Source organism: Pipistrellus hanaki (assembly GCF_964339955.1).
Source record: "Pipistrellus hanaki genome assembly, chromosome: 8".
Classification (NCBI taxonomy): domain Eukaryota; kingdom Metazoa; phylum Chordata; class Mammalia; order Chiroptera; family Vespertilionidae; genus Pipistrellus; species Pipistrellus hanaki.
Window position 1 is genome coordinate 59,542,976 of NC_140510.1, and position 22,908 is coordinate 59,565,883.

Here is a 22,908-nt window from a genome sequence, read left to right on the forward strand (position 1 = left end):
TATCGATATAAGCACATATATAATTCAGAAGGATGTGTGTTTTATATGTTTATTTTTTTCTGAAATAGAATCACACTGCGCACATTACTTTGCAATTTCCTTTTTCCATCTGACATTATATATTGGATAGTCTACAAGACACAAAACACATTTCTAGATCCACCTTTAAATTTTTTAAAATTCTGGCACAGAATTGTATGTGTATCAGTCATAACTACTACGTAAGTGTTAACAATCGGAACAAGTTGTTCCATTTTCATGAATTAGACAGAAAACATTAGATTTTGCACCTGGGGGTCTGCTGAGTGTGTCCAGTGGAGCAGGACGCCTGCTGAAGCTGTAAGTGCAGGATTTCAGCTCAATCCAACAGAGCTGCTGTATCTTCTGAGACACGAAGCAGCCAACTGAAAACAATGGTGCCACTATCTGTGTTTTGGGCCTAAATATTACATTAAAGAATATTTTACATTCCTGAGCAAGATGACGTTTGACTCTAAGGCTCTGAAAGTCACTTTGCTGTCTCCTGCAAAGTTGTCACCTTGGGAGTGACAGACACATTCCAATAACTGTGCCACTTGCTCAAATGATTTTTGGAAAATTTCCTTTAGTCTAAGCATCTCTCACTTTCTAAATTTTAAAGGCAATTTTAAAAGTAGCACCTGCCCTCGGTGGAAGCTGAGAAGAGCAGGTCACTCTTGCTAACACTCTGCAGTGAACCGTCAGGATTACGAGGGAGGGAGAGTCCAGGAGCTGCTGACCCTATTCACCAGAGGTGATTTGGCCCCAAATGCCAGGTCCTTTCCTTATCATCTCCCATGAAAGCTTCTTCTAGGGCCCTAGCCGGTTTGGCTAAGTGGATAGAGCATTGGCCTGTGGACTGAAGGGTTCCGGGTTCAATTCCAATCAAGTGCACATGCCCAGGTAGCAGGCTTGATCCCCAGTAGGGAGCATGCAGGAGGCAGCCAATCGATGATTCTCCCTCATCATTGATATTTTTCTCTCTCTCTCCCTCTCCCTTTCTCTCTGATATCAATAAAAATATATTTAAAAAAATTCCTTCTAGGAACTTTCTGAAAACTCTAGTTATCACAAGTATTTTCAAACATTTCTCTTTCAATAAAAGCCTGCAATGTTGCAAAAAGCCCCCAAAATTAAAATATCTCTATATTTCTTCATTTATAGTAGACTATAATTACTTTCACAGGGAAATTTCCATAAGTTGAATTTCCATCATCCACTAGAACAGCTGAACGAAATGAATTTTCCCTTGCAATACAAAAATAAAGGAATTAATAGCAACAAAACAGAAAATACACACAAAGGGGTAACACAGAAAGGGAAAAACGGATCTTGAAAGGAACTGTGGGACACGATGACAAAAAGTTATTGAAATTAAATAAAATAGTAACTCAAAATATAATTTAAAACAGCATTGAAGGGCCAGGCACATAGGTGGGGTCTTATCATGTCTTATCACAGTCCTGAGAGCCTGGGCCATGGAGCTGGCTTGGCAAAGGTGGCCCTTAGGCCACCAGGCCTGTTTTTGGAAGGTTAGCAGGCTAAGATGGATCCTTACATTTTTAAATATTTGGGGGAGGGGGGGGGGAATTTAGTGACACAGAATGGGAACACAGCCACAGCCACAGCCATCCAATTATGTATTGCTGATTGCTACTTTGAATGGTTGAAACAGAGACTTTGTGGCCTGCAAAGCCTAAAATATTCACTATCTTCCTCTTTACAGAAAAAGTGTGCTGATCCTCGTTCTAAACCAGATTTTACTGCCATTACCTCTCTGGTGACCAGCAGCTGGCCGGCTCCCCCCTCGGCCCACCTTTGGGGGGAGGGGCCTGGAGGAGTTGCTGGCCTGGATGTGGGCTGAGGTCCAGAACTGTGCTTGCCCCCCACGCCAACTGAGCCAGAGCACTCACTGGTGCCACCTGCAGCCGGTGAAGACAATGGCCTGAGGAGGGACCACCACTTGTAGGTCTCGCTCATCGCAGCTGTCCTCCCTGCTGAGGGCTCTTCAATGAACTATCTCCCCATCGGATGACATCAACTGAAAGCATCTCTCACTTTCTAAAATTTACACACCTTTTAAACGGAAAGACGCAACACTCCAGGTAAAAAGGCATCTCCCAGCCTACACTCCCCACAAAACAGGAGAAACACGAGTCATTTCGTGCTACAGAGAACTACGGAGGGCAGCGGGTATGTTTTTTCTAGGTCTGAAGGGAAAACAGCGAGAAGGTATGTCATCTGAAAACCCCTCTCCAGCCTATGAGCCACTGTTCTCTGTACCACTTCACGAGACACACCCACATTACTTCTGAGCCTTCACGCTCTACAACAACATGTAAGCAGATTTTTCACAGCTGAGGAAACCCAGGTCAAAAGAATGAAAAGAACCAAGTAAACTGGCTAGTTCTGCCAGCTCTGAACCACACCCTGTACTTGCACGCTACAGATTCTCACTGTGAGCCTCACGCCCAATGTTCCCATCATTTAAGGCAGGTGGAGGCCCCTTCAAAGCAAAACACTCCTGTTGAGGAATTATCTTTCGACCTCCCAGAAATCCCCCAAGTGCCACGGGGTGTGGCATCCCCGTGCTGGTGGCAGGACGCACATCCGCCATGTGGGGGACAGACCTCAGACATGGCCCTGATAGTTCCCCCCTGAACCTCCTGCTGGTGGAGTCTAACTGCCAGCCCACACCCCCGCTGGTCCTGGGATGCACCCTGAGCAGAGGCTGCAGAAGAGATGTTCTGAGACTGCTGAGCCCAGAAGAGGATCAGAAGCTGTGGCTTCTACCCTCTTTGGAGACCAGCAGCCAACTGATAAGGAAGTTTAGGCCAGACCCCAGAGTGATCAGAGGCCGTGGAGAGAGGCCCTGGGTGCGTGGGGGGTGCGTGGCCAGCTTGGACACAGAAGGCAGCAGCCACATTCCACCCAAGCAAGACCAGCAGAAAACCCTGCAGCTGAACTCCAGCCAACCTACAGAACCGTGAGAAATGTAGCAGGGAGAAAAAGCTCCTTTTTCCGGACTAACTCTTCAAGGCAAGGAAGGGACTCAGAATAGCCTGACAACGCTCCTATGGATGTCAAGAGCCTCCAACTTACTTCATCATCTTCATCTTCATCATCATCAGATTCAACAACACCATCCGGGAACTCTTCTACAAAGAAAAAAAATCCATGAGTGACTGTCAACACAGTTGGGAGCCTTGGTCAGCAAAATTCTTGGGGCTCTGCAGAGACCTGTAAACACCCTAGTGAGAATAAGTCACATCAAAGCAATCATGCTCCTGGTTCCAGTTCAGCCATAGTTTGATTTTAAATAAATCTTTCCTTTTTTTTCTTCTTCTTTACCAGAACATACTAGTAGTTGCATGAGAAAAATTAAAAGCCAACACAATTTCAGAGGAATTCAGGGGAAAGTAAGCGAGTATTATTGGTAGGCCTTGTGCTAGATACTGCCACACATGTTATTTCACTCAATTCTAACGAAGATTTTGTTGCCTCTTACCCCCATTTTATAGCAGATGGAGACACAGAGAGGATAAGGGACTTATGGCCACATTCCCAGTAAGTCACAGAGTTGAGATTCAAAATGATTCTGATTTTTAAACCCTATGTTTTTTCCACCTTCCACAAAGGGCCTGCAAGCAAGTGGCTTTCAAAATGGAGGTGCTAAGCTGCATTGGTGGTATAGTGGTGAGCATAGCTGCCTTCAAAATGGAGGTGCTTCAATGTTCATCAATGACAAACTTTTCTTTTCAAATATGGAAAAGCTTTTTAAAAAAGAGAGAATCTTAGACATGTCATGAGACCACAGGCTAATCCAGGAGGAGTGGTCATGGCAGGTAGGGTTCCTGAAGGCTTCAGGGTTCACTGCTAGATCTTTTTTTTTTTTTTAAATATATTTTATTGCTTTTTGTACAGAGTGGAAGGGAGAGAGATAGAGAGTTCGAAACATCAATGAGAGAGAGTCATCGATCAGCTGCCTCTTGCACACCCCCTACTGGGGATATGCCCGCAACCAAGGTACATGCCCTTGACCGGAATCGAACCTGGGGCCCTTCAGTCCCCAAGCCGACACTCTATCCATTGAGCCAAACTGGTCCCGGCTCACTGCTAGATCTTAAAAGAATTTACAAAGGAGGAAAACATTAGTAGCACAGTGGAGTCACAGAAAGAATAAGTCTCTATTTCTTTGTCTGTAAAATGGGTATGAGACCACTACTTTCTGGGGTTGTCGGGAGGGTCTTACAGCATGCCAGAACTAAAGCACCTGGCCCAGGGCAGGCCCACAGCAGGCATTTCATAGAACTTGTAACTTTTCCTCCATGAAGCCTTCCTCCATCCCTCACTGAGCAGATGCCAGTGTCTCCCCTGAACACACTCGGCATTTGTCTACAACCTGGTCATACCACCACTTTTGGACAATCCGTGTTTACTGACGAAGGCTACTGACTTGGCTGGGTATCCTCCTCACCCACTGCACTGGATAGTGAGTCCCTGGGACACTGCCCCTGACGTACTCATCTCTGTATCCCTTCTGCACCTTCCTCATTATCACTCATTTCTTGAACAGATGACATGAAAGTAAAGAATGCCTGAAAGAGGAAAGGAAGTCAAACAAGAAGTAGGAGGAAAGAAGGAATCAAAGGCTGTCATTCTTGAAGAGACTGGTGGCAGGCTCACCCTAAATAATCAAGCCCCAAGCCATTTCCTAGAAGGGAACAGGCAGAAGCCTTGGTTCAGCCCAGCCACTATCCTCGAAACAGCCCTCATTCTAAAGGGAAGGCCCACTTCCACCTGAACATCTCCCTCCGGTTTCCATGGAAATGAGCCCCGGCCTGAAGGGAGCCAAGCTCTCAGACTCCTGGCTGCTGCCCCCCTGCCTCCTGTCCACCAGGAGCCTGTAAGGCCCTCCCTGAGCCGGTGAGGCCCTCCCTGAGCCCTGTGAGGCCCTCCCTGAGCCCTGTGAGGCCCTCCTGACGCAGCTGGCCCTCAGGCAGCAGGACACACCTGTGGGGCCTGCATGCCTCCATGCCTCTCTTGGGCTGTTGTCATGGAATCTGTTTAGTCAAAAAGCCACTCCTCTGCAGACAGGAGGCTGTTGTCATTGAAGCGTAATTACCTGACTCTCTTCCCCACCAGCCCCTGGACAGCATGACAGAAGTCCACCTTCCCCAAAGGGCCTGCAAGCAAGTGGCTTTCAAAATGGAGGTGCTGCGATGTTCATCAGTGACAAACCTTTCTTTTCAAGTATGGAAATGCCTTAAAAAAAAGAAGCTTAGACATTTCATGAGGCCACAGGCTGGTCCAGCCATAGTCCCATCCCTGAGCCTGCTGGTTCAGACTCATCCTATCTCAGAACAACCCAGTCCTGGGAACTGAAGTGCTTAGAGACCTCCGCTTTCCTCTCTGAGGGGAGGGGGCATGAGCCCTGCCCCACACTGTTCCCGGTTGTGGCTCCCCAGTAACTACCAGGGCGTGGCTCAGCAGCTGCCAGTACCTTTCTTTCCCTGAGAAGGTGCCCCTGCGGTGAGGCCGGGTCAGTCCTTCCTGTCCTCTCTTCAGGGACCCGCCAGTATCTGCTCCCCTAGCTGAGGGCGGGGTTACCCCTGAGGCCTTACCAGAGTAGTCCTCCCCGCCTGTGGGTTAGGTTCCAAAATGTACTGGGATCTCTGTACTTGAAGATCTCCAAACTCTATTGGGAAAACAGCGCTGGAGGGCTGAGAGGGACTTGAAAGCATGAAAACCCCATCACAGGTTTTATGTTCACTCAGCTAGAACAAGGCAATGCCATTTTACGGGGCTCACACTAGTGAACTGCTGCTGCCTCCCACTCTGCTGCTCGTTTGCCCTGGAGGAGGAGGCCGCCTGGACAGACGTTCTCCAGCCCCCTCCCCCAGGTCCATCACGTGGCTGGGGGTTCACTTGTTAGGGTATTTGTGCTTGTAAGTCTGGCCCTCCCTCCAAATGTTCGACTTTCTAATGCTGTGGCAGAGAAGCGGACTCCTGGGGAATCATCTCTGGGCCCTGCCATTGTCCTTTGGATACAGAATAACTCAGGCGCTTGAGATAAAAGAGAAATACTTCAGATAGTCTTCCTTTAAGCTGGAACTTACTGAGTTAACCAGGTATTTCCCAAGCTTTTCCTGAGCACACAAGGTTACACAGCCCAGCTCTGCCCAGATAACTTCTTGCCAAAGCACATCCCGGACAGAAACATACACTGACCCCTCCCTGCTCACATTCTTTGGCAAATTGGCCCAAGTGCCAGTTTTATGGAAGGAAAAGAGATGGAGAGTGAGGGGCCCACCCTGCTTCTTGGCTGCCAGGGAGGTGGGAGGGCTGACCAGGAAGCGAGGTGGTGAGTGTCGGTAAATTGAACACATCGGCCCAGAAGGGGAGTCCCGACCAGCAGGACCCTGGGCTGCCCGGGAGGAAGCCTCAGCGGGTGGTGACCCTGGAGAAGACAGGGAACAGCTTTCCCCGGCCATTCGCCACCTTCCCAAGCTGGGCTCCTCCCCACAGAAGGTTAGGGAGTAACCTCAGCCAGGTTTTCTTTCACTTAATTTTCTTCTTAAGTCCACCCAGCAGAATGGAGGCTCAAAGGCAGAAAATAAAGTCCTATTGCTGTCCGCCTGATGCTGGGATGGATTATATTTGCTCCCTGAAAACCGGAGGGAGAGGTTCAGGTGGAAACGGGCCCGGCCTGAAGGGAGCCGAGCTCTCAGACTCCTGGCTGCTGTCCCGCTGCCTCCTGTCCGCCAGGAGCCCAGTGAGGCCCTCCGATGCCTCCCCTGTTTCCAAGACAGGGATTCGCTGCTTTGGCTGCATTTGGAATCACCTGGAAGCTCTAAACAGCATTCACAGCTGGGCCCCCAGGGATTCTGGTTTAATTGGAGCAGGGGCTGCCCTGTGCAGCTGGGCTGTGCACCGTGAGCTGGAGGAGCCACCTGCAGGCTTCTTCCAGGGAAGGGCATCTGGCATCTCTCTGCCTGGCCTCGGCCATACTGCTGACGTGGGGTCAGAGCAGAGATAGAGAGATTCCTTTTCTACCTTGTTCATGTGCTGAGCAGATCCGTGCACTTGGACTCTCAGTGATGTGGATGCTGGGTGTCCAGGAAGGACAGGTAGAGACATAAGTGACATGTTTGGCCTAGATGCTGGCAGTGCCCCTGGCACATGTGCAAGTCAGGAATCCACAGGAAGCGCTAAGCGTTTCCCCACCACCCCAGTCCCATCCAAGGCATCCCTCACCAGCCTTTCTGCTCATTATGGGACGTGGGTTGTCATGGTAATGGAGGAAGCTGGATAGAAAGATCACATCCTCCCATGCTCTCAATGGCAACATAACTTTTCCTGGAGTGAATGAGTGCAGGTGAAAGGAGGATCACATTTTCTACAGAGGCGCTGGGAAGATCGGCATCCATCTTCATTATTTATCTGATCTTCATTAGAGGACTCGGGGAAGCCACTCTTTGGAGGTGGGGGGAGAATTAGGAGAGACTCACATAAAGGGAACTTACAGTCAGAGAAGGGTTTTGTTGACTGTCAGCCTACACTGTGGTAAATGATTGTTGATTTGGGGACAATGTGGCCTTCACTGTCTGCTTGAACTTTTGTTTCTGGGTTTGCTTGGGCTCTTGAATAAGCTCCAAGATATGACAAGCCCTCTCTTATCTTTCTGGCACATGTGAAAGATTCAAGAGATAGATTATAGATTCTTGCATCAAACAGACCTGAATTAAGCTGTTTGATGATGAATTACAGACCTGAATTAAGCTGTTTGATGATGAATTCGATCTGGCGGATCATTTCAGCGTTGCCTTCTTTCATGAAGCAGCGAAGGATGTCCTCCATTCCCTAAGGCATTGGAGAGAGTAGCCGTTAACATGTCATAGTTTCAGCTAATCCCCCCAAACACTTCCTCTATTTGCACAAAGAAAATTCCTCAGCTCAGTGTTTTAAATTACTTTTGTTCTTTTTATAATGCACAGTGAAATTATTTCCTTTTTGGTCAATTATCTGACCCAATTACAACACATTTAGTAAAAAACAAACAAACAAACAAACAAAAACAAACACACCTATCGTACAATTTTACTGCATAAATATTTCCTTTAGTTTGGCAATATGTTGCTGGTTTTTCTTTTTTTTGGGGGGGGGGAGGAGGGTCTTTCCTGTGTTTTCCTTAAATTTATATACTGCCTTCCAGATTTTAGGGCCAAATTTGGTCTTTGCAAAGTAAAAATCTATGCTCAGGGAAATAAATGAACAAATAGGACCTTCTTAAAAGCAGTAAATATTTTATTATTCAAAAGAAGTATAAAGTCATTACATTATATGTCATTTACTTTATTACAAAATACTGACATCATAACTTTCAATACTAACAGAATTTCAGGGAAATGCAGAGGTAAGTGTCTGTTTCCCCTTCTCTTTCCTTGCATGATTTGAATGAGTATGTATGACCTGATGAAGCCTTCTCACCACCGCAAGGGAAATGAGTATCTAATAATGAACTCAAAAGAGGAAGCAGAGTACAGAGGTGCAGGCAAAGAAATGGATCTAGTAACGTGTGGACCCTGGTCAAGCTGTGCCTGAAACTTATGCCTGGACTGTCCAGTTACATGAGCTAACAAGTTCCCTTCTCATGGAGGCCATGTTGGAATCCATAGCTCTAGCACTGAATTAAAGAAGCGCCAAGAGTAGCTTTAAACATGGTGATTATCAGCATGTAAAGCAGAGCATCAGTCCTGGCTGGGTATCTCAGTTCGTTAGAGCATTGCCTGATACGCCAAGATGGTGGGGTTGATCCTGGTCAGGGTACATACAAGAAGCAACCAATGAACACATAGATAAGTGGGAAACAAATCAATGTTTCTCTCTCCCCTGTCCTCCCTTTATCTAAATCAATAAAAAATAAATAAAGCAGAGCATCATCACCTTCTAAAGAGGTTAAATCTGGATTGTCATCCTAGCTCTCCTCAATTAATTGTGTGACCTTGGTCACATTACTTTACCTCTCTTAACTTCCAAGTGAGGATAGCAACTTGAGCTAACATGAGAGTTTTAAAGATAAAGTATATAGTTGGGTGTTGGTTTTGTAGGTGAATAAATTTGTCAAATGCACATGTAGGGACTGTGCATTTCATTGTAAATTAAGCCTAAAACTATAGTGTCTAGTCCAATGGCGAGCACCCAGCAGATGCTCAATTAAGGGGTGAGGCTGTGCTTGTTGTGGGGCTTGTGGCTCAGAAGAGACAGCTGGCAGGTAATGGAGATTCCCAGTGATAGCAGAATGAGAAGGGGGTGAGGATGGAACTGTAGGGAACAGAAACACTCAGCTAGCAGGCAGAGGTCGGTAAGCGCTCAAGAGAACCTGAAGGAGGGTCGGGAGGAAAGAGCTCTGGAAAGCCCTTAAGTCAATATGAGCATTTCAAAGCAGGCGAGGTCAGCAGTGCTGAGGGCTCCTGCGGGACCAGTCAGACACCTGGGCTTGTCTGACCAAAGCGACAGGCCCTTCACTGTCAGGAAAGCTGAGTGTATGCCTCTCCATCTCCTAAACTGGTCTCTGCATTCTCCACCTCCGCCCAAGGTGAGGGCCAGAGAAGGAAGAGCGTATGAAGCAAAAGCAGTATAAGCCCTAAAAGGCCAAAGACCAGGGTCGCCACGCACCAGTCAAGGTCAATGTCTTTAATATTTTCACCAGCGGAGTGAGATGTTCACTCAGGCTCTCCTCTATCTTTTCCTTCCCAGACGTGACTTTTGCAAACAATCATCTGCTCATATATTGAAAAATCTTTTTTTTTTCCCCACTTGCCCTCTTGCATGTACTAGTAGCTCTAGCTCAGTTGTTACTTGGTGGTTAAAAAAAGAAAAGAAAATTACAACTTCCTTCTCTGTAATTAGAAGGACCATTTGAGGAAAGATTTCTTAATAAACAATCCCATGGGCACAGGACCCAGATTCTGCCAATCAATGTACCCGTGTGAGACTGGTTTGAAAGTGGGTGATGTGACAGGTGGGAAGCAGGCGCATCCAGTCCTTGGGGTCCAGCAGAGGCAGTTTTTTCTCTTTGCTTCACAGGCGTGAGCCATGGGCCCGGGGTCATGGTACAAGCTGCCGTGGTCCAGCTGTTACTGGCTATGGAGCACATGGGCATCCTCCTGGCCCTGTGGCTGCTAACCCAGCTCCTGACCGGGCACCTGGTCTGCGCCAGCCCGGCAGAACGTTTGGCAGGTTTACCTCCCCGGGGAGCGCTCCCGCCCATCGGTGCGGTGGGCTAGGGCAGCCCCACTGCCCTGCTCTGCTCTCCGGCCCAGACCGTGGCAGTCTCTCCAAGTTCACAGGGGCTCCAGGGCACTCATGTATCTTGTTCTCCCTATTATTTAAAACCACGTGATAGCACTTGGTACTAACATATTTTTATGTAGTCTTGGTCATTTCCCACAAGTACACAAATGTTTTACACAGTTGCAAAAGCAGAGTTGTTATACTGTCATATAGTCTGCTTTTATCTCTCATTTTTCCGCACTGCCTCACACTGCTTTTCCTAATTATCATCGTCAATAGCTATTAGTCCTGGGAGCAAATAGCTATTAGTCCTGGACATTGTTTCATTAGCAATTCCTCTGTTACCAGGAACTCGTGCTGCTTCCAGTTTTCGCTATTACAAACGTGTTGAAGGGGTGTAGAGGGGGGCCGTAGGGGGAGAAAGGGGACACCTGTAATACTTTCAATAATAAAGATACATTTTAAAAATTGATTTCAGAGAAGAAGGGAGAGGGGAAAGAGAGATAGAAACATCAGTGAGAGAGAATCACTGATCGGCTGCCTCCTGCACGCCCCCAGTGGAGATCCAGCCTGAAACCCAGGCATGTGCCCTGACCAGAAATTGAACTGTGACCTCCTGGTTCAAAGTAGGATGCTCAACCACTGAGCCATGCTGGTGGGCAATAAATTAAAAACAAAACAAAACAAAAACATGTTGAGATGTGTATCTTCTGGTAAAGCTCCTTTTCTGCATAGATGAGCAGAGGAAAATAAATGAGTCAGAGGTTTTAGTGGTTTCTCAAGGAGACGGCCAACTGCCTTCGGAAAGGGCTGTGCACACCGAGAACACCAGCAGGCTGAGAAGGCGGCTCTGCCTCCACTTCCCCAGCACACCAGGAGCTGAGGAAGGTGATGAGATTATGATGTGTGTGCCCCCCCCCCCCCCCCCCATTGCCTGGTTAGCTTTATTCTAGTCACATGCAAAAAGAATCTAATTCCTTTATCAATTGAAAAACTTCCTCAGGGGTAAGAGTGAACTGTGGGACATCTCAGGGTTTTGAGAGTTTGGCCACAATCTCCCTTAGAGGCCTCTCTTATGAACAGTTAAGTAGGCAGCCACTTAGGTGATGTGTCCCCAAGCTTCCCTGCTCAGGCTGCCGGGTTCCTCCCGACCTTGACTCCAACGCCTGTTAAAATGCCAGAGGGAGGCTATGCTGCTTACGCCTTTCCCAAGTGGTCCTGCTTTTCTTCTTCACGTCCCACAAGACAGTAATTCAGAGGCTGTCTAAAGGCGTGTCTGAAATCATAAAGGAAAACCTGAAGGGATTCAACTAGAACTAAAGCCTGGGCTGCCTGGGCTGAAATCCTGGCTAACACAACGCGAGAATTTCAGCCGGACCATCCCAACACCTGCTCCTGAACTTGTTCCCACAGAAACAGAGGGGGATAAAAACGTTTTTAAGCCACTAAGCTTTGGGGTAATTTGCTATGCAGCAATAGACAGCTCTTACAAGCAGCAACACTTTCATTTCCAAACATTTGGGGATTTCCTAGATACCTTGTTTAGTCAACCTTTTTTCTGCCCTGTTATTGCTCTCTCCTCTCCTGCTAGGGCTCCAGTTAAGACCTCTGGTCATGGTCACAGTCTCTGAGCTCTTTCCCTCCCTTCTCCTCCCTGTCACCCCTGGCCAGGATGACCTCTAGGGACCAACCTCTCTAACATCTTACAACTTCGTGTCTCCCCTCCCTGCTTGGTCCCTGTCCCTTCACTGCCATCCCCTCTGCCTTCTCCACCCTGCAGGTCTTTCCTCCATGCTGCCTTTCACCCTTTTAATTCCATGTCGCCTCCATTCTTTCTTTCTCTGCAGCCCAGGTTTTGTTCCTTGTGCCCTGGTTGGCTGACAATTCCTCTCTCCCACCTGAATGACCATAATGCAGAATTTAATCACTTTTATTCTCCCCTGTTCTTAAAAAAATTAAACAAATTTTTAATTTAAAAGCAGTAGACAATTAAGGCCCATCGTAGACTGCAACCACACAGAACAGCTAAATGAGTTGTTATCTCTGGTCTAACTGATGATGTAATTTAGATGACCAACTAGAAATTGAACAATTCTTCTAAGTAAGCAAAACAAAGTGGAAGGCCATGTCTTGTTGGCACCATACTGGGGGTCAAGCCTGCATGTGCCCTGACAGGGAATCAAACCACAACCTCTCGGTTCACAGGTCAATGCTCAACCACTGAACCATGACGGCTGGACTATCACAGCATTTAATAAGCACACTGTTAACGGGGTTTCACACTCTCTCTATCCCATCCCAAGGACAAAACTCAAGGTTTGGGGGATCAGATCTAAATACATCTGTCATCGCCAGACATGACACTAACCACCTGTGGCTTGTTGTACACTTGGAATACAAGCACTAACGTAGACACAGTAAAAACTGAATTCACTGTTTAGCAATCAAGACAAGTCCGGCTGTATGCCATCTTCTCCAGCCTTTCTGTCCATTAGGCTGCTCTAGAATGTCTGCAGATTCAGAGAGTTTTGATTGTACCAATTCTCAGGCTGTCATGACTCCTCCAGGAGTCCAGCAGGTGAATCTGAGTGATGTTTTCTCCATCTCACCATTCTCCTGCTAAGCTTCTGCTACTAAGCAATCCATACACATCCCTAAAGCCCCAAATTTACATGTCATTTAAATTTAAAAAAGAATGTTGATAACTTTCCAAAAATAAACCTGCTGGAAAGTTTTTAACACTGTGGTTCTTAATCACTGAAGGGATCCCTTGAGAATCTGATAAAAGCTACAGACTTTCATAAAAAAATTGCAAATATAGGGTGTCCCAGAAAAATGTATACACAGACTCTGAGTAATGATAAAGGCTGTGTTTATTCAAATACATTTCATTTTCAAAATTGAACCATCGGCTGTTAAAAGTGTGTGTCCATTTTGGGGGACATCCTGATGTACCTAGTGTACAATTCTGGGGGTTCATGAACTATCTAAGAGCCCTCACTGGGGCCGGCCCAGGAAGCCCCTGCTCTCACAGTGACAGTGGCACTGACAGAAGCGGACAGGTCTCAGAGTGTTTCTTACCATCGCTCTCGCTTCCTCACGAACGGACGGGATAGAGAGGATGCTGTAGAGCGCTCCATTCACATACGGCTGTATCTTTAAGGGGAGAAAAAAAACAGTCATTTGCAAGTTCTCACATACTATACAACGCAATTATCAAACAGCACAGTTGAGACCCTCTGGCTGATGAGGACGGTGAGTGTCTCCAAATGACAGATGTTCTACATTTGCATGTCCCCGTGACAGCTATAACGAAGAGTTCAGAATCAGCCATTGGTCATCCAGCTGGCAACTCAAGAGTCATCACCGATTCCTCTCTGCTTTTACTCTCCTTTGTGGAGTCCCCACACTGTCTTTGATGGGAACCCCTTTCCCACCCGCATGCTACTGTCCTTGTTCAGACAACATGTCCATGATCTAGGCTACATCAAACTCCAAACGAGTCTCTACCTTTGATTTACATCCTTTAATCCAACTGTCACACCACTGCCCAAATCCCCGCTCTCCCTACCTCGACCACCGGCCACAGTCTGCCTGGGCCCTCGGCCGTCTCACCTCCTTAGTGCAGCACGCAGTACCCTTCAGGATTTGGCTTCTATCACCACCCTCCCTGCCGCCATGAAGTGCACACTGCAGAGTCCACACTGTGTAGGACGCCCTCATCTCGCTGAGACATGCCTTGTGCCTGAGCCCCAGTTCTAACAGTTCACTTTGCTGGGTGCACTCCCCACTAAAAAGCTATGACTCCTCCTCTCACACCAGCTCAGACATGTCAGAGGGAGCTCTTCCTGAGCTCCCGGTGGAGGCTCTGCTCTGCCCCCACGTGCCTCCACCACTGGACTGGAGCCGGTGTAGTTGAGATTTATACTTGTTTCTCCTGTTTTACTCACAGAGGTGTACTTCACAGGTGGCAAGAGTTGGAGGCAACCAAAGTGGGCAGACCTGGGGAGCGGGCACCCTGGGGAGGGGGCACCGTGGGGAGGGGGCAGGGAAAGTGGGAGGGCTGTGAATGGAAGCCCATATTGCAGTAGTGAGAGCTGTTCATCAGAGATGTGTACAGAGCAACACAGAAAGGTCCCGAAAACACGGAAAATGTAAGAAAAGTAATGAGATCTAGATTGCAACACTATTATATAAAATAAACACATATAATATTAATGCATTTTCAGACTACCTACATGTCCGCAGACATATGTTAATCACAATAGAGGAATATCACCATGCGGGGAATGAAGCACCATGGAAGACAAGGAGAAAAACAACTGAGGAGGCAGCCGGCACAGGCCGGTGCTGGTGGTGTGCCAATAAGGGAGGCGTGCCGGGAAGACTTCCTGCTCCTGAGTCTAGAATTCAGAAATTATGAAAGCTCTGAAGCAGCTTATACAAATACTCTCAGCAGGGAGAGTGTGGTAAGTGTCCTCGGCCAGCCCTCCCCAAGCCCTGGGGGCTGAGTACCTCGTGGTTTTCATGGCCCAGCAGATCCGAAAGGACTTTCAGCACGAGGCCTGCCACCGAGGCACACATGTTCTTCCCTTAAGAAAACAAAACAAAACAAAACAAACATGACGTGTCTAAACTCAGAAGCACAGTTCCAGGTCAGTCTCTGCTTATGAGCTGTGTCACCTTGGGCCAGTCACTTAACCAACCTGGGCCCCAGTTTCTTCCTCTGGGATCCGCAGATCATTAATATCTACCTCAAAGGATGACACGGAACGAAGTACAGGAATAGACTGGCAACCCCTGTGCTCAGCAAATAGGGTTATTTTCCTTCAGGCAGAGCACAAGCTCTTCATCACAGTGAAATTCTGCCTCACACAGACCATCACCATCAAAATCACACAGGTTATCCAAACACTCACTGCAGATAAACCAAGGGTAATAAGAAAAGCTGACTATGAACTAGTAATGGCTTGAGGCTCTGACTTTGTGCACAGGCTAGTTTTAAAACAGAAGACTGAAGCAGTCATTTACTCAGTCAGCAACACCGTGCCTCAGCTCACAAAGCATCCGAGGGCGAAGGAGCTGCTTACAAACAGCCCTGAGCCACGTAGCTACGCCACCTGCCAACCCTGGGCTGCTCAGCGAGCTCAGCCTCAGGCTGGCCTTGGCACCTCTCCTAAGGAAGCTTCTTTCACCACAGGGAACACATCGCTTAAGTGGGACGGAGCCTGTAGAAAGCTGACATCATTACCTTTATTGATCAAGTACCAGAACGACCTGTGACTAAGGGCAGGCAGCAGGCTCGGCCACCAACTTAATCCTGTACAATCTTGGGAACATGCTTCTCTGCCTTCAGACAGAAGGGATTCTAATTCTTAATCTCCTACCTTTGAGTCACGCAATGAAGATGAAGAAAAACATGAACTAATTTAATTCCCTCTTAATGCAGATACTACATACACATATTGCATATAGGTGGTTATATACGTATATGGAAATTTCTATATAGCTATAAAACATTCTTTCCACTGGTATTTTGGCTTCAGGGATTCACACCTTGATACCCAGTTGGAAATGCTTTACACTCCTCCTGTCTCTGGTTTTCTATAAGGGAGACTAGAGGAAGCCATGATAGGCTCCTGGGTCATCAGATTCGAGGGTCAGGACCTCTCCCCTCCCGCACACCAGAGCCTGGAGCCTGGAGCCGGGGCCCGGGCCGGGAGGCTGTGAGACCTGCACTCCGGAGGCAGAGGTTCATGAGCAGGGCCACTGAGTACTCCAGCGTGTAGTCGGACAGGCAATCGGGCTCCTTCAGAATGTCGATCAGCCAGAAGATGAGGCCATCCTGAATCATGGCTGTCTGCAGCGGGCGCCTGGGGGAAACAGCCCACAGGTCAATTCATGCTGGTGAGAAACTTCACATAGGAGGACACAGCAACAGCAAGGCATGTCAGAGAAGACCAAGTGCACGAGATACTGATGCGGAGGAATATTTCACTGTCAGATCCATACAACTGAAACAACAAATTCTTTACCTTTCATGGGTATGATTAAGAGTTTAAAGAAAGATAAGGTAGTAAGGAGGCCTCCTACTTTGAATTCCTTTCCAATATTTAAAATATTTATTGATAGTTTTTGGTCTACTTAACCCAGGAAGCAGAGCCATAGAAATAGTTCACTGACAAACAAATATTTACTGAACTCCAGTCTATTGTCATCTAGCTTAGGCATTCTGCTCTGTGAAAAAATAAAGAAAACATAAGAGAGAAGCAAAAACAAAAAACAAAACAAAACAAAAAATCCCAGCTCAATACCATTTTGATTCAGATCTCTACAGAGTAAGGATGACTTAGTGACCTGGATAATACAATTTACACAGACCTATATTCCCCCCAAAGTCCAGATGTCACAGCTTACAAAATGCAGTGCCTCACCGGAATGTGCCATGGTGCCTATCAGCACGCAGGCCTTAAGAACTGATAACCCTGAGCCTGATACCACCATGAGAAGTTGTCTGAATTCTCTGAAAATCTAAGCAATGCTGTGCACCTCCTGAGGGACAGGTCATGGAGAGACTGCCAGGGGACGGCACCTGCTTGTGCTGGTCTTCACACCCATGGGTGACTGTTAGGAGCATGCAGTGAGGACACACACTCCCGGTAAGCATAGCTACTTTCTACCTTCATTGTAGAGACCATGGAAAACATTAGCATGTTTCCAGAACAAAAAGCTCAAATGACTGTTTGGAGGAAAAGGAAAAATTGTAAGTAAATATTTGCATTGCCAGGCGGAAGTATTTCTTCCCCTTATCTTAGCTGTTATTTAACTAAGCTATTGAATTTCTAAAAAATTTCCAGTTGGCTATTATCTTTTTAAACAAACAGAAATGAAGTGTTTATGTGATCTGAGGAAGTAATAACTCTGGAGATTATTCACAGTTCTTTTCAATTCATAGAGTCAGGATAAGAAATTTTCATTGGCAGGAACCTGGCAGAAAGCAATAGCTGACTACGTGCCACTTTTCCCCACTAAGCATACACACACGTAGATTGTCATTTGGCAGACTGGCAGGTCACCCACACTGATGGGAAGGAAGTGTGTTCAGGAAAGGTTAAGGACTCGAGGTACTAGAATTTTTAATAAAATCAAAGAGAAAGCAAGGTGGTCATGAGGGACTGTGGATGCTGGAAGAATCAGCTTAAGATCCAGCAATTCCACTCCTAGATACCTACCCAGGAGAAATGAAAGCATGGCCACACAAAGACCCATATGCTCCCTAGTTGGTTTGCTCAGTGGATAGAGTGTCAGCCTGAAGGGTCCTGGGCACATGCCCAGGTTGTGGGCTCAATCCCCAGTAGGGGGCGTGCAGGAGGCAGCTGATCAATAATTCTCTCTCATTATTGATGTTTCTCTCTCTCTCTCTCTCCATTTCCCTTCCTCTTTGAAATCAATTTAAAAAACAACAACAAAATATATAAAAAGACTTGTATGCAAAGTTCATCCTGCATAATAGCCCAAAGTGGAAAGAACCCCAAATATCCACTCACTGAGGATTGTGGTCTCTCCACATAATAGAATGCCATTCAGCAATACAAAGGAACAAAGCACCGACACATGCTATATAACATGGATGAACCTCAAAAACACTGTGCTAAGTGGAAGAAGCCAGTCACAAAGGAGCCACCTTATCTGATTCCAGTTAATCAAACATCCAGGACAGGGAGGTCTACAGGAAGCAGAGTCATGGGTACCTGGGCTCAGGATGGGACTTAGGAGTGACTGTAAACAGGCATGAAGCTCCTTCTGTGGTGATGTGAATGTTCTAAAATTAGACTCTGGTGATGGCTGTACAACTCTGTAATATACTAAAAATCACTGAACTGTACACTTAACATGGGTGAATTTGGTGGTATGTAAAGCACACCTCAATAAAGCTAGGGATTAAAAAAGAAAGCTGTGAGGACACCAGACCTGGCTAAAGAAGGGGTGTCTGACTTTTTAAATTTCTAATGTGGAGCAGTTCCAAGGCACAACGGTGTCAGGGCTGAGACGCCAGGGTGTGCTTTTGGGACACGTGGACAGGGCCTGGAGCCGCCTCGCCCACCTGCTGTGACTATTCATCGTGGGACACGAGACTGTCACCATGGGAAGGCTGAGGCTCTGTGAAGCTGAGACACAATCATGCTCACTAGGAGGCTACAATAGCTCTTTTAAGTCATCTTCCTCCATCACATTTGAGGTGAGCTGCCTAGGTGTTAGCTGAAAAATGTCATCTGCCTTTTGGGGTGTCATTGGGCTAAACAAACACAAAACAGCGGCTTCTGAAAACCCCACTTTGATTTTGCAGGAGCTGCTGTGACCTGCTGCACGGTCAGCACCTGAGGCTAAACTTCTGCAAGGCCCCGAGCACATTCTCCCTGGTGACGACGTCCTTGTCTTCCTCCTTCAGCCTCTCCTCCAGCATCCGCAGCACCTTTGTGCTCTGGGCAAGGTAGAGGCGACCTGGTAACACAACCAGAGATGAACAAGTAAAAGAGGGAAGACTGCTCCTGTGTTAAGTTCATGCTCCAAAACCACTTTCTATGAAACCTTTGCATTTAGCACATGCAGAGCATATATAATTTTAGATTCTAAAAAACCTATCTATAAAAATAAGTGTAATATGCTAATTAGACCAGATGTCCTTCGGGATGACCTTCTGGACAAAGCCGGGGCTGCGAGGGAAGCCCGGGTCCCGGGTGCCAAAGGGAAGCTGGTGCTGTGGGCTGGGGGAAGGAAGGCCTCCTCTTGCACGAATTTTGTGCATTGGGCCTCTAGTTAACACATATTCTTCTGCAACACTGGTTTTAGTCAACCAACTATCAAGTAATAGAAAACCCCTTCTTGTAATCTAAACCTAATTTACCACTGTGTTCTTGTGGGGAGCATTGTCCTTTGTTCACCTGAAATCTTGAACCCGAAAGTCAGATCGAGGAGAAGAACGGGGAGGGAAACCTGTGGGTCATGAATCCATCAGCAGTGCTTTCTGGCCACACCCCTTGCTCCTTCTGGACGTGCCCATGGCCCAGGGAGGTTGGGGACCAGGCCTGGAACCCTAGAGTAGGGTTTGAATTATCACTAGCCTGTTGTGGGCTCGTGGCTTGATAGAAATGCTAATTTTGGACATAAATTTCAACAGTATTATATAAATGGTCCTTGGCACATACCCTGGCTTATGATAACTGTTTACTAAACAGATGAAAATGTACAAATAAATGAAGGGACACATTTTTGGAGTATCATATAGTCATAATTTGAAACTCCCTTTATTCACTCTAAAAAAAGCTCAACTTAAACTTGGAAGATAACGACACTTTGTAAAATCATTTGAATTCAGTCACACTGGCATGTTATCTTTGGAACTTTTAAATCTTCTAGCCTTTTGCAGGAAATGATGCAATTATTGGGATCAGCGTTAATTGTGTCACCAGCCTTAATATATTGACATAGAAAATTATAGAAAATGTATTATCTATTATAGAACTGAAGGCAATCCAAAACTTACAGTTATAAGACCAGAAAGCTTATAAAGTAAAGCCAGAAGGCTTACAAAAGAAACTCCAAAACCGTCAAAATTTGCTCTGGCATAAAGTACAGCAATATGACAACATCCAATTTTCACAAAAAACCTTAGATGCATTAAACAGGCATAAATTGAGGAAACATACATACATCATCTCTAAAAAAATTGGAGAAGAACGTCCATTTTTAAATGGAAAAAATGCATCAGTAAGGCCTAGCTCTTCTCTTTGAAGAAAAGCTGGCGTCTCACCTTCTGCTAGGGACGCGATGGCGTTGATGAGCCTGGCCATGTACTGGCGCACCACGTCGCTCCTCCCGTGCAGCAGCTGCAGCACGCTCCTCTGGGGGCAGCAGAGAGGCAGGGACAAGGGAATCAGAGACCGGGAGAGACAACCGTGGCTCCTCCGTGGGGCCGCTGTTGTCTTCCTCTGTACACATTTATTACAAGTGAGATAAACAGACTAAAGCCAAAGAGTTCCTCTGGAAATCTTGATGGCCAACTGATTTTTCCTGAGATTTGATGAATACTAGTCATTTTAACTTTTAAATTAAAAGAATTATATGATGGATACTCGACTTATCAGGGTGATCACTGCCAAAGTTATATAAATGTCTAACCACTATGTTGTACACCTGAAACTACTGTAATATAATACAGTATGTCAACTATAATTGAAAAATGAAAAAAATTATTTAAAAAATGATTGATACAAAGGCAGAAATATGGTTTTCTCTTATTTTGATGTGTGTTTAATTAAGTGTGTGTTTAATCTGTCATCCTAACCTGGAAGTTAGGTTAGGATGACAGATTAAACACACACTTCTAGTTTGGTTCCCTGAAGCCACAGTAAAACTATAGTAAATGGATTTTAAAGAATGACACAAATTCTCAAGATCTGAGAGAACAGCAAAAGAAATTACAACAACACAATTTTGGAAGTGGGAATATAGATGGAAAGACTTAGTAGACTCAAGGATGCTATGTGGGCAATAAGAAGGTAACCCCGCCAAAACCAGTTTGGCTCAGTGGATAGAGCGTTGGTCTGGTCCTAGGTTCAATTCCGGTCAAGGGCATGTTCATTGGTTGCGGGCACATCCCCAGAGAGAGGTGTGCAGGAGGCAGCTGGTCGATGTTTCTCTCTCATCGACGTTTCTAGCTCTCTGTCCCTTTCCCTTCCTCTCTGTGGAAAATCAATAAAATATATTTTTTTTAAAAGGGAAGGTAACCCCACTTACATCACTTAATCCTCAAAGGCTCAAGATGTGAGAAAAACAATTATGAACAAATGAAAGCTGTTAAAGAAGCAGCTCATGCTGCTCCTCCACTGCTGTTCTCCCCTCTGAAAAGCCTAAATCGTGCTGTTTTAAGTTAGGAAATTCTAACTCCCCTCTCGCCAGAGGTCAGGTGCTCTCTTGTTATGGTAACAAGGGTCTCTGGATGGGGGACACTAGGCCCAGGTGAGAAGGGCTTCTACACCAAAATGGGGGGTCTAAAGAGCCATGCCCAGTCCTCTCCCCCTACCTGGCTCCCAGAACATTGGGAACCAGACCCTTCCCTTTAGGAGGAAGACCAGAAAACTCTTCTTGGAGGAAAATGGCTGGCCCAAGAGAAAGAACTACAGTCCTGAAGTCAGCGCCCCTGACACATGGCCCACCTGGCTCACTCCCAGTGGGAGCCTCTGTCTACAGTCCCTGCCCTCACACTCAGAATTCCCATAGGCTTTTCAGTCCTCCACTCTAAGCATTAGGAGATAACCAAGGTCTACCACAAGTCCAAGTTTCTAACATGGAAAATAGGGCCAAGATAAACAGGGGGAGGGGGTTAATGGAACAAACTTAGAAGAAATGAGACTAGGCAGGGATAACAAAATGTAAACAAAAAGATGTCACTAATAATACTTAAAGGTATCAGGAGTTAATGTTATCTACAAAACAACAGAATGCTATAAAAAAGGAAATGAAAATCTCCCAGAAAGTGGAGTTAAAAAAAAAAAAAAAAGGAAAATATGAGACAGAAGATAAAAAAAGAGAGAGAGAATTAGTTCAAGAGGAGGTCCGACACTCAAAGAGAGACAGAGAGAGAACTGAAGGACTCAGCTACAAAATAACTCAGGAAAGTTCCCAGAACTAAAGCTGTCAGACTGAAAGGGCTGGCTAAGTGCCCAGTGAACCCAAGTACACCCCATGAAAGGTATGTCATAGGGGGTACGGGGTAGGGCAGAGGTCTGGAACTAGTTCATCTCACTCCAAATCCTACATTTCCCCACTAGAACAAGCTGGCCCAGAGCTATATACAAATACGGTGTTGGACACATTTTAAGGCAGGCCCAAGTGAAAAAACACTGAATTTGCACCCTGGTCGGTGGCTCACTTAGTTGGAGCATTATCCCATACACCAAATGGTTGTGAGTTTGATTCCTGGTCAGGGCACATACCTAGGTATCAGGTTCAATCCCTGGTTGGGGCATGTATGAAAGGCAACCAACCCATGTTTCTCTCTCATATTATGTTTCTCTCTCTTCTTCAGCCTTCCTCTCTCTGTGTAAAAATCAATAAAAACATATTCTCCAAAATAAAAAAGAAAGAAGAAACACTGAATTTGCTTACCTACCTTGCCGATCATAAATCATGCTGAGATTTCAGGGCTCAAGATAAACTAGGGTGAGGAAAAGACTTGGGACTTTGAGAAGAGAAAACATGGCAGGACAGAGCTCCAGAGCTGAATCCAGCAGTTCTAACTTGTTAGGACTCTTTATCAGACGTGAAGAGGGGGCTGACATTCAGGGTGAAGAGCAGAGCTGAGGAGCTCAGGCTGACACAGTCACTAGGTTGAAACATGCAGAAATGGACATCTCCCCAACGGCTAGGACCATTCCCGAGGAACAAAGGCCCCGCTGGGCCCCGGCCCATCGCTCACCCACCTGGCTGTGGCCATGGCAGTCCAAGAGGTCGTTGCTGATGTAGGCTTGCAGCACGGTCTCCCTCTGCTCCCCCGGATGGGATGTGGTCAAGCGCTGAACAAAGAGAAGCAAA

The 22,908-nt window shown here is 46.4% G+C and overlaps 1 protein-coding gene across 2 annotated transcripts in view; it reads right to left on the reverse strand.

Moving 5' to 3' along the window:
- Nucleotides 1–22,908, reverse strand: part of ARMC9 (armadillo repeat containing 9) — a 100,709-nt gene that overhangs the window by 45,468 nt on the left and 32,333 nt on the right. For both annotated transcript variants that reach the window (XM_084891779.1, XM_084891780.1), the window contains exons 12-19: nt 22,797–22,889; nt 20,126–20,216; nt 18,693–18,816; nt 16,048–16,187; nt 14,830–14,906; nt 13,396–13,470; nt 7,791–7,881; nt 3,121–3,176 (exon numbers count right to left, since the gene is read on the reverse strand). In XM_084891779.1, coding sequence (XP_084747905.1) covers nt 3,121–3,176; nt 7,791–7,881; nt 13,396–13,470; nt 14,830–14,906; nt 16,048–16,187; nt 18,693–18,816; nt 20,126–20,216; nt 22,797–22,889 — 747 coding nt within the window. The remainder of the gene's footprint in view (nt 1–3,120; nt 3,177–7,790; nt 7,882–13,395; nt 13,471–14,829; nt 14,907–16,047; nt 16,188–18,692; nt 18,817–20,125; nt 20,217–22,796; nt 22,890–22,908) is intronic.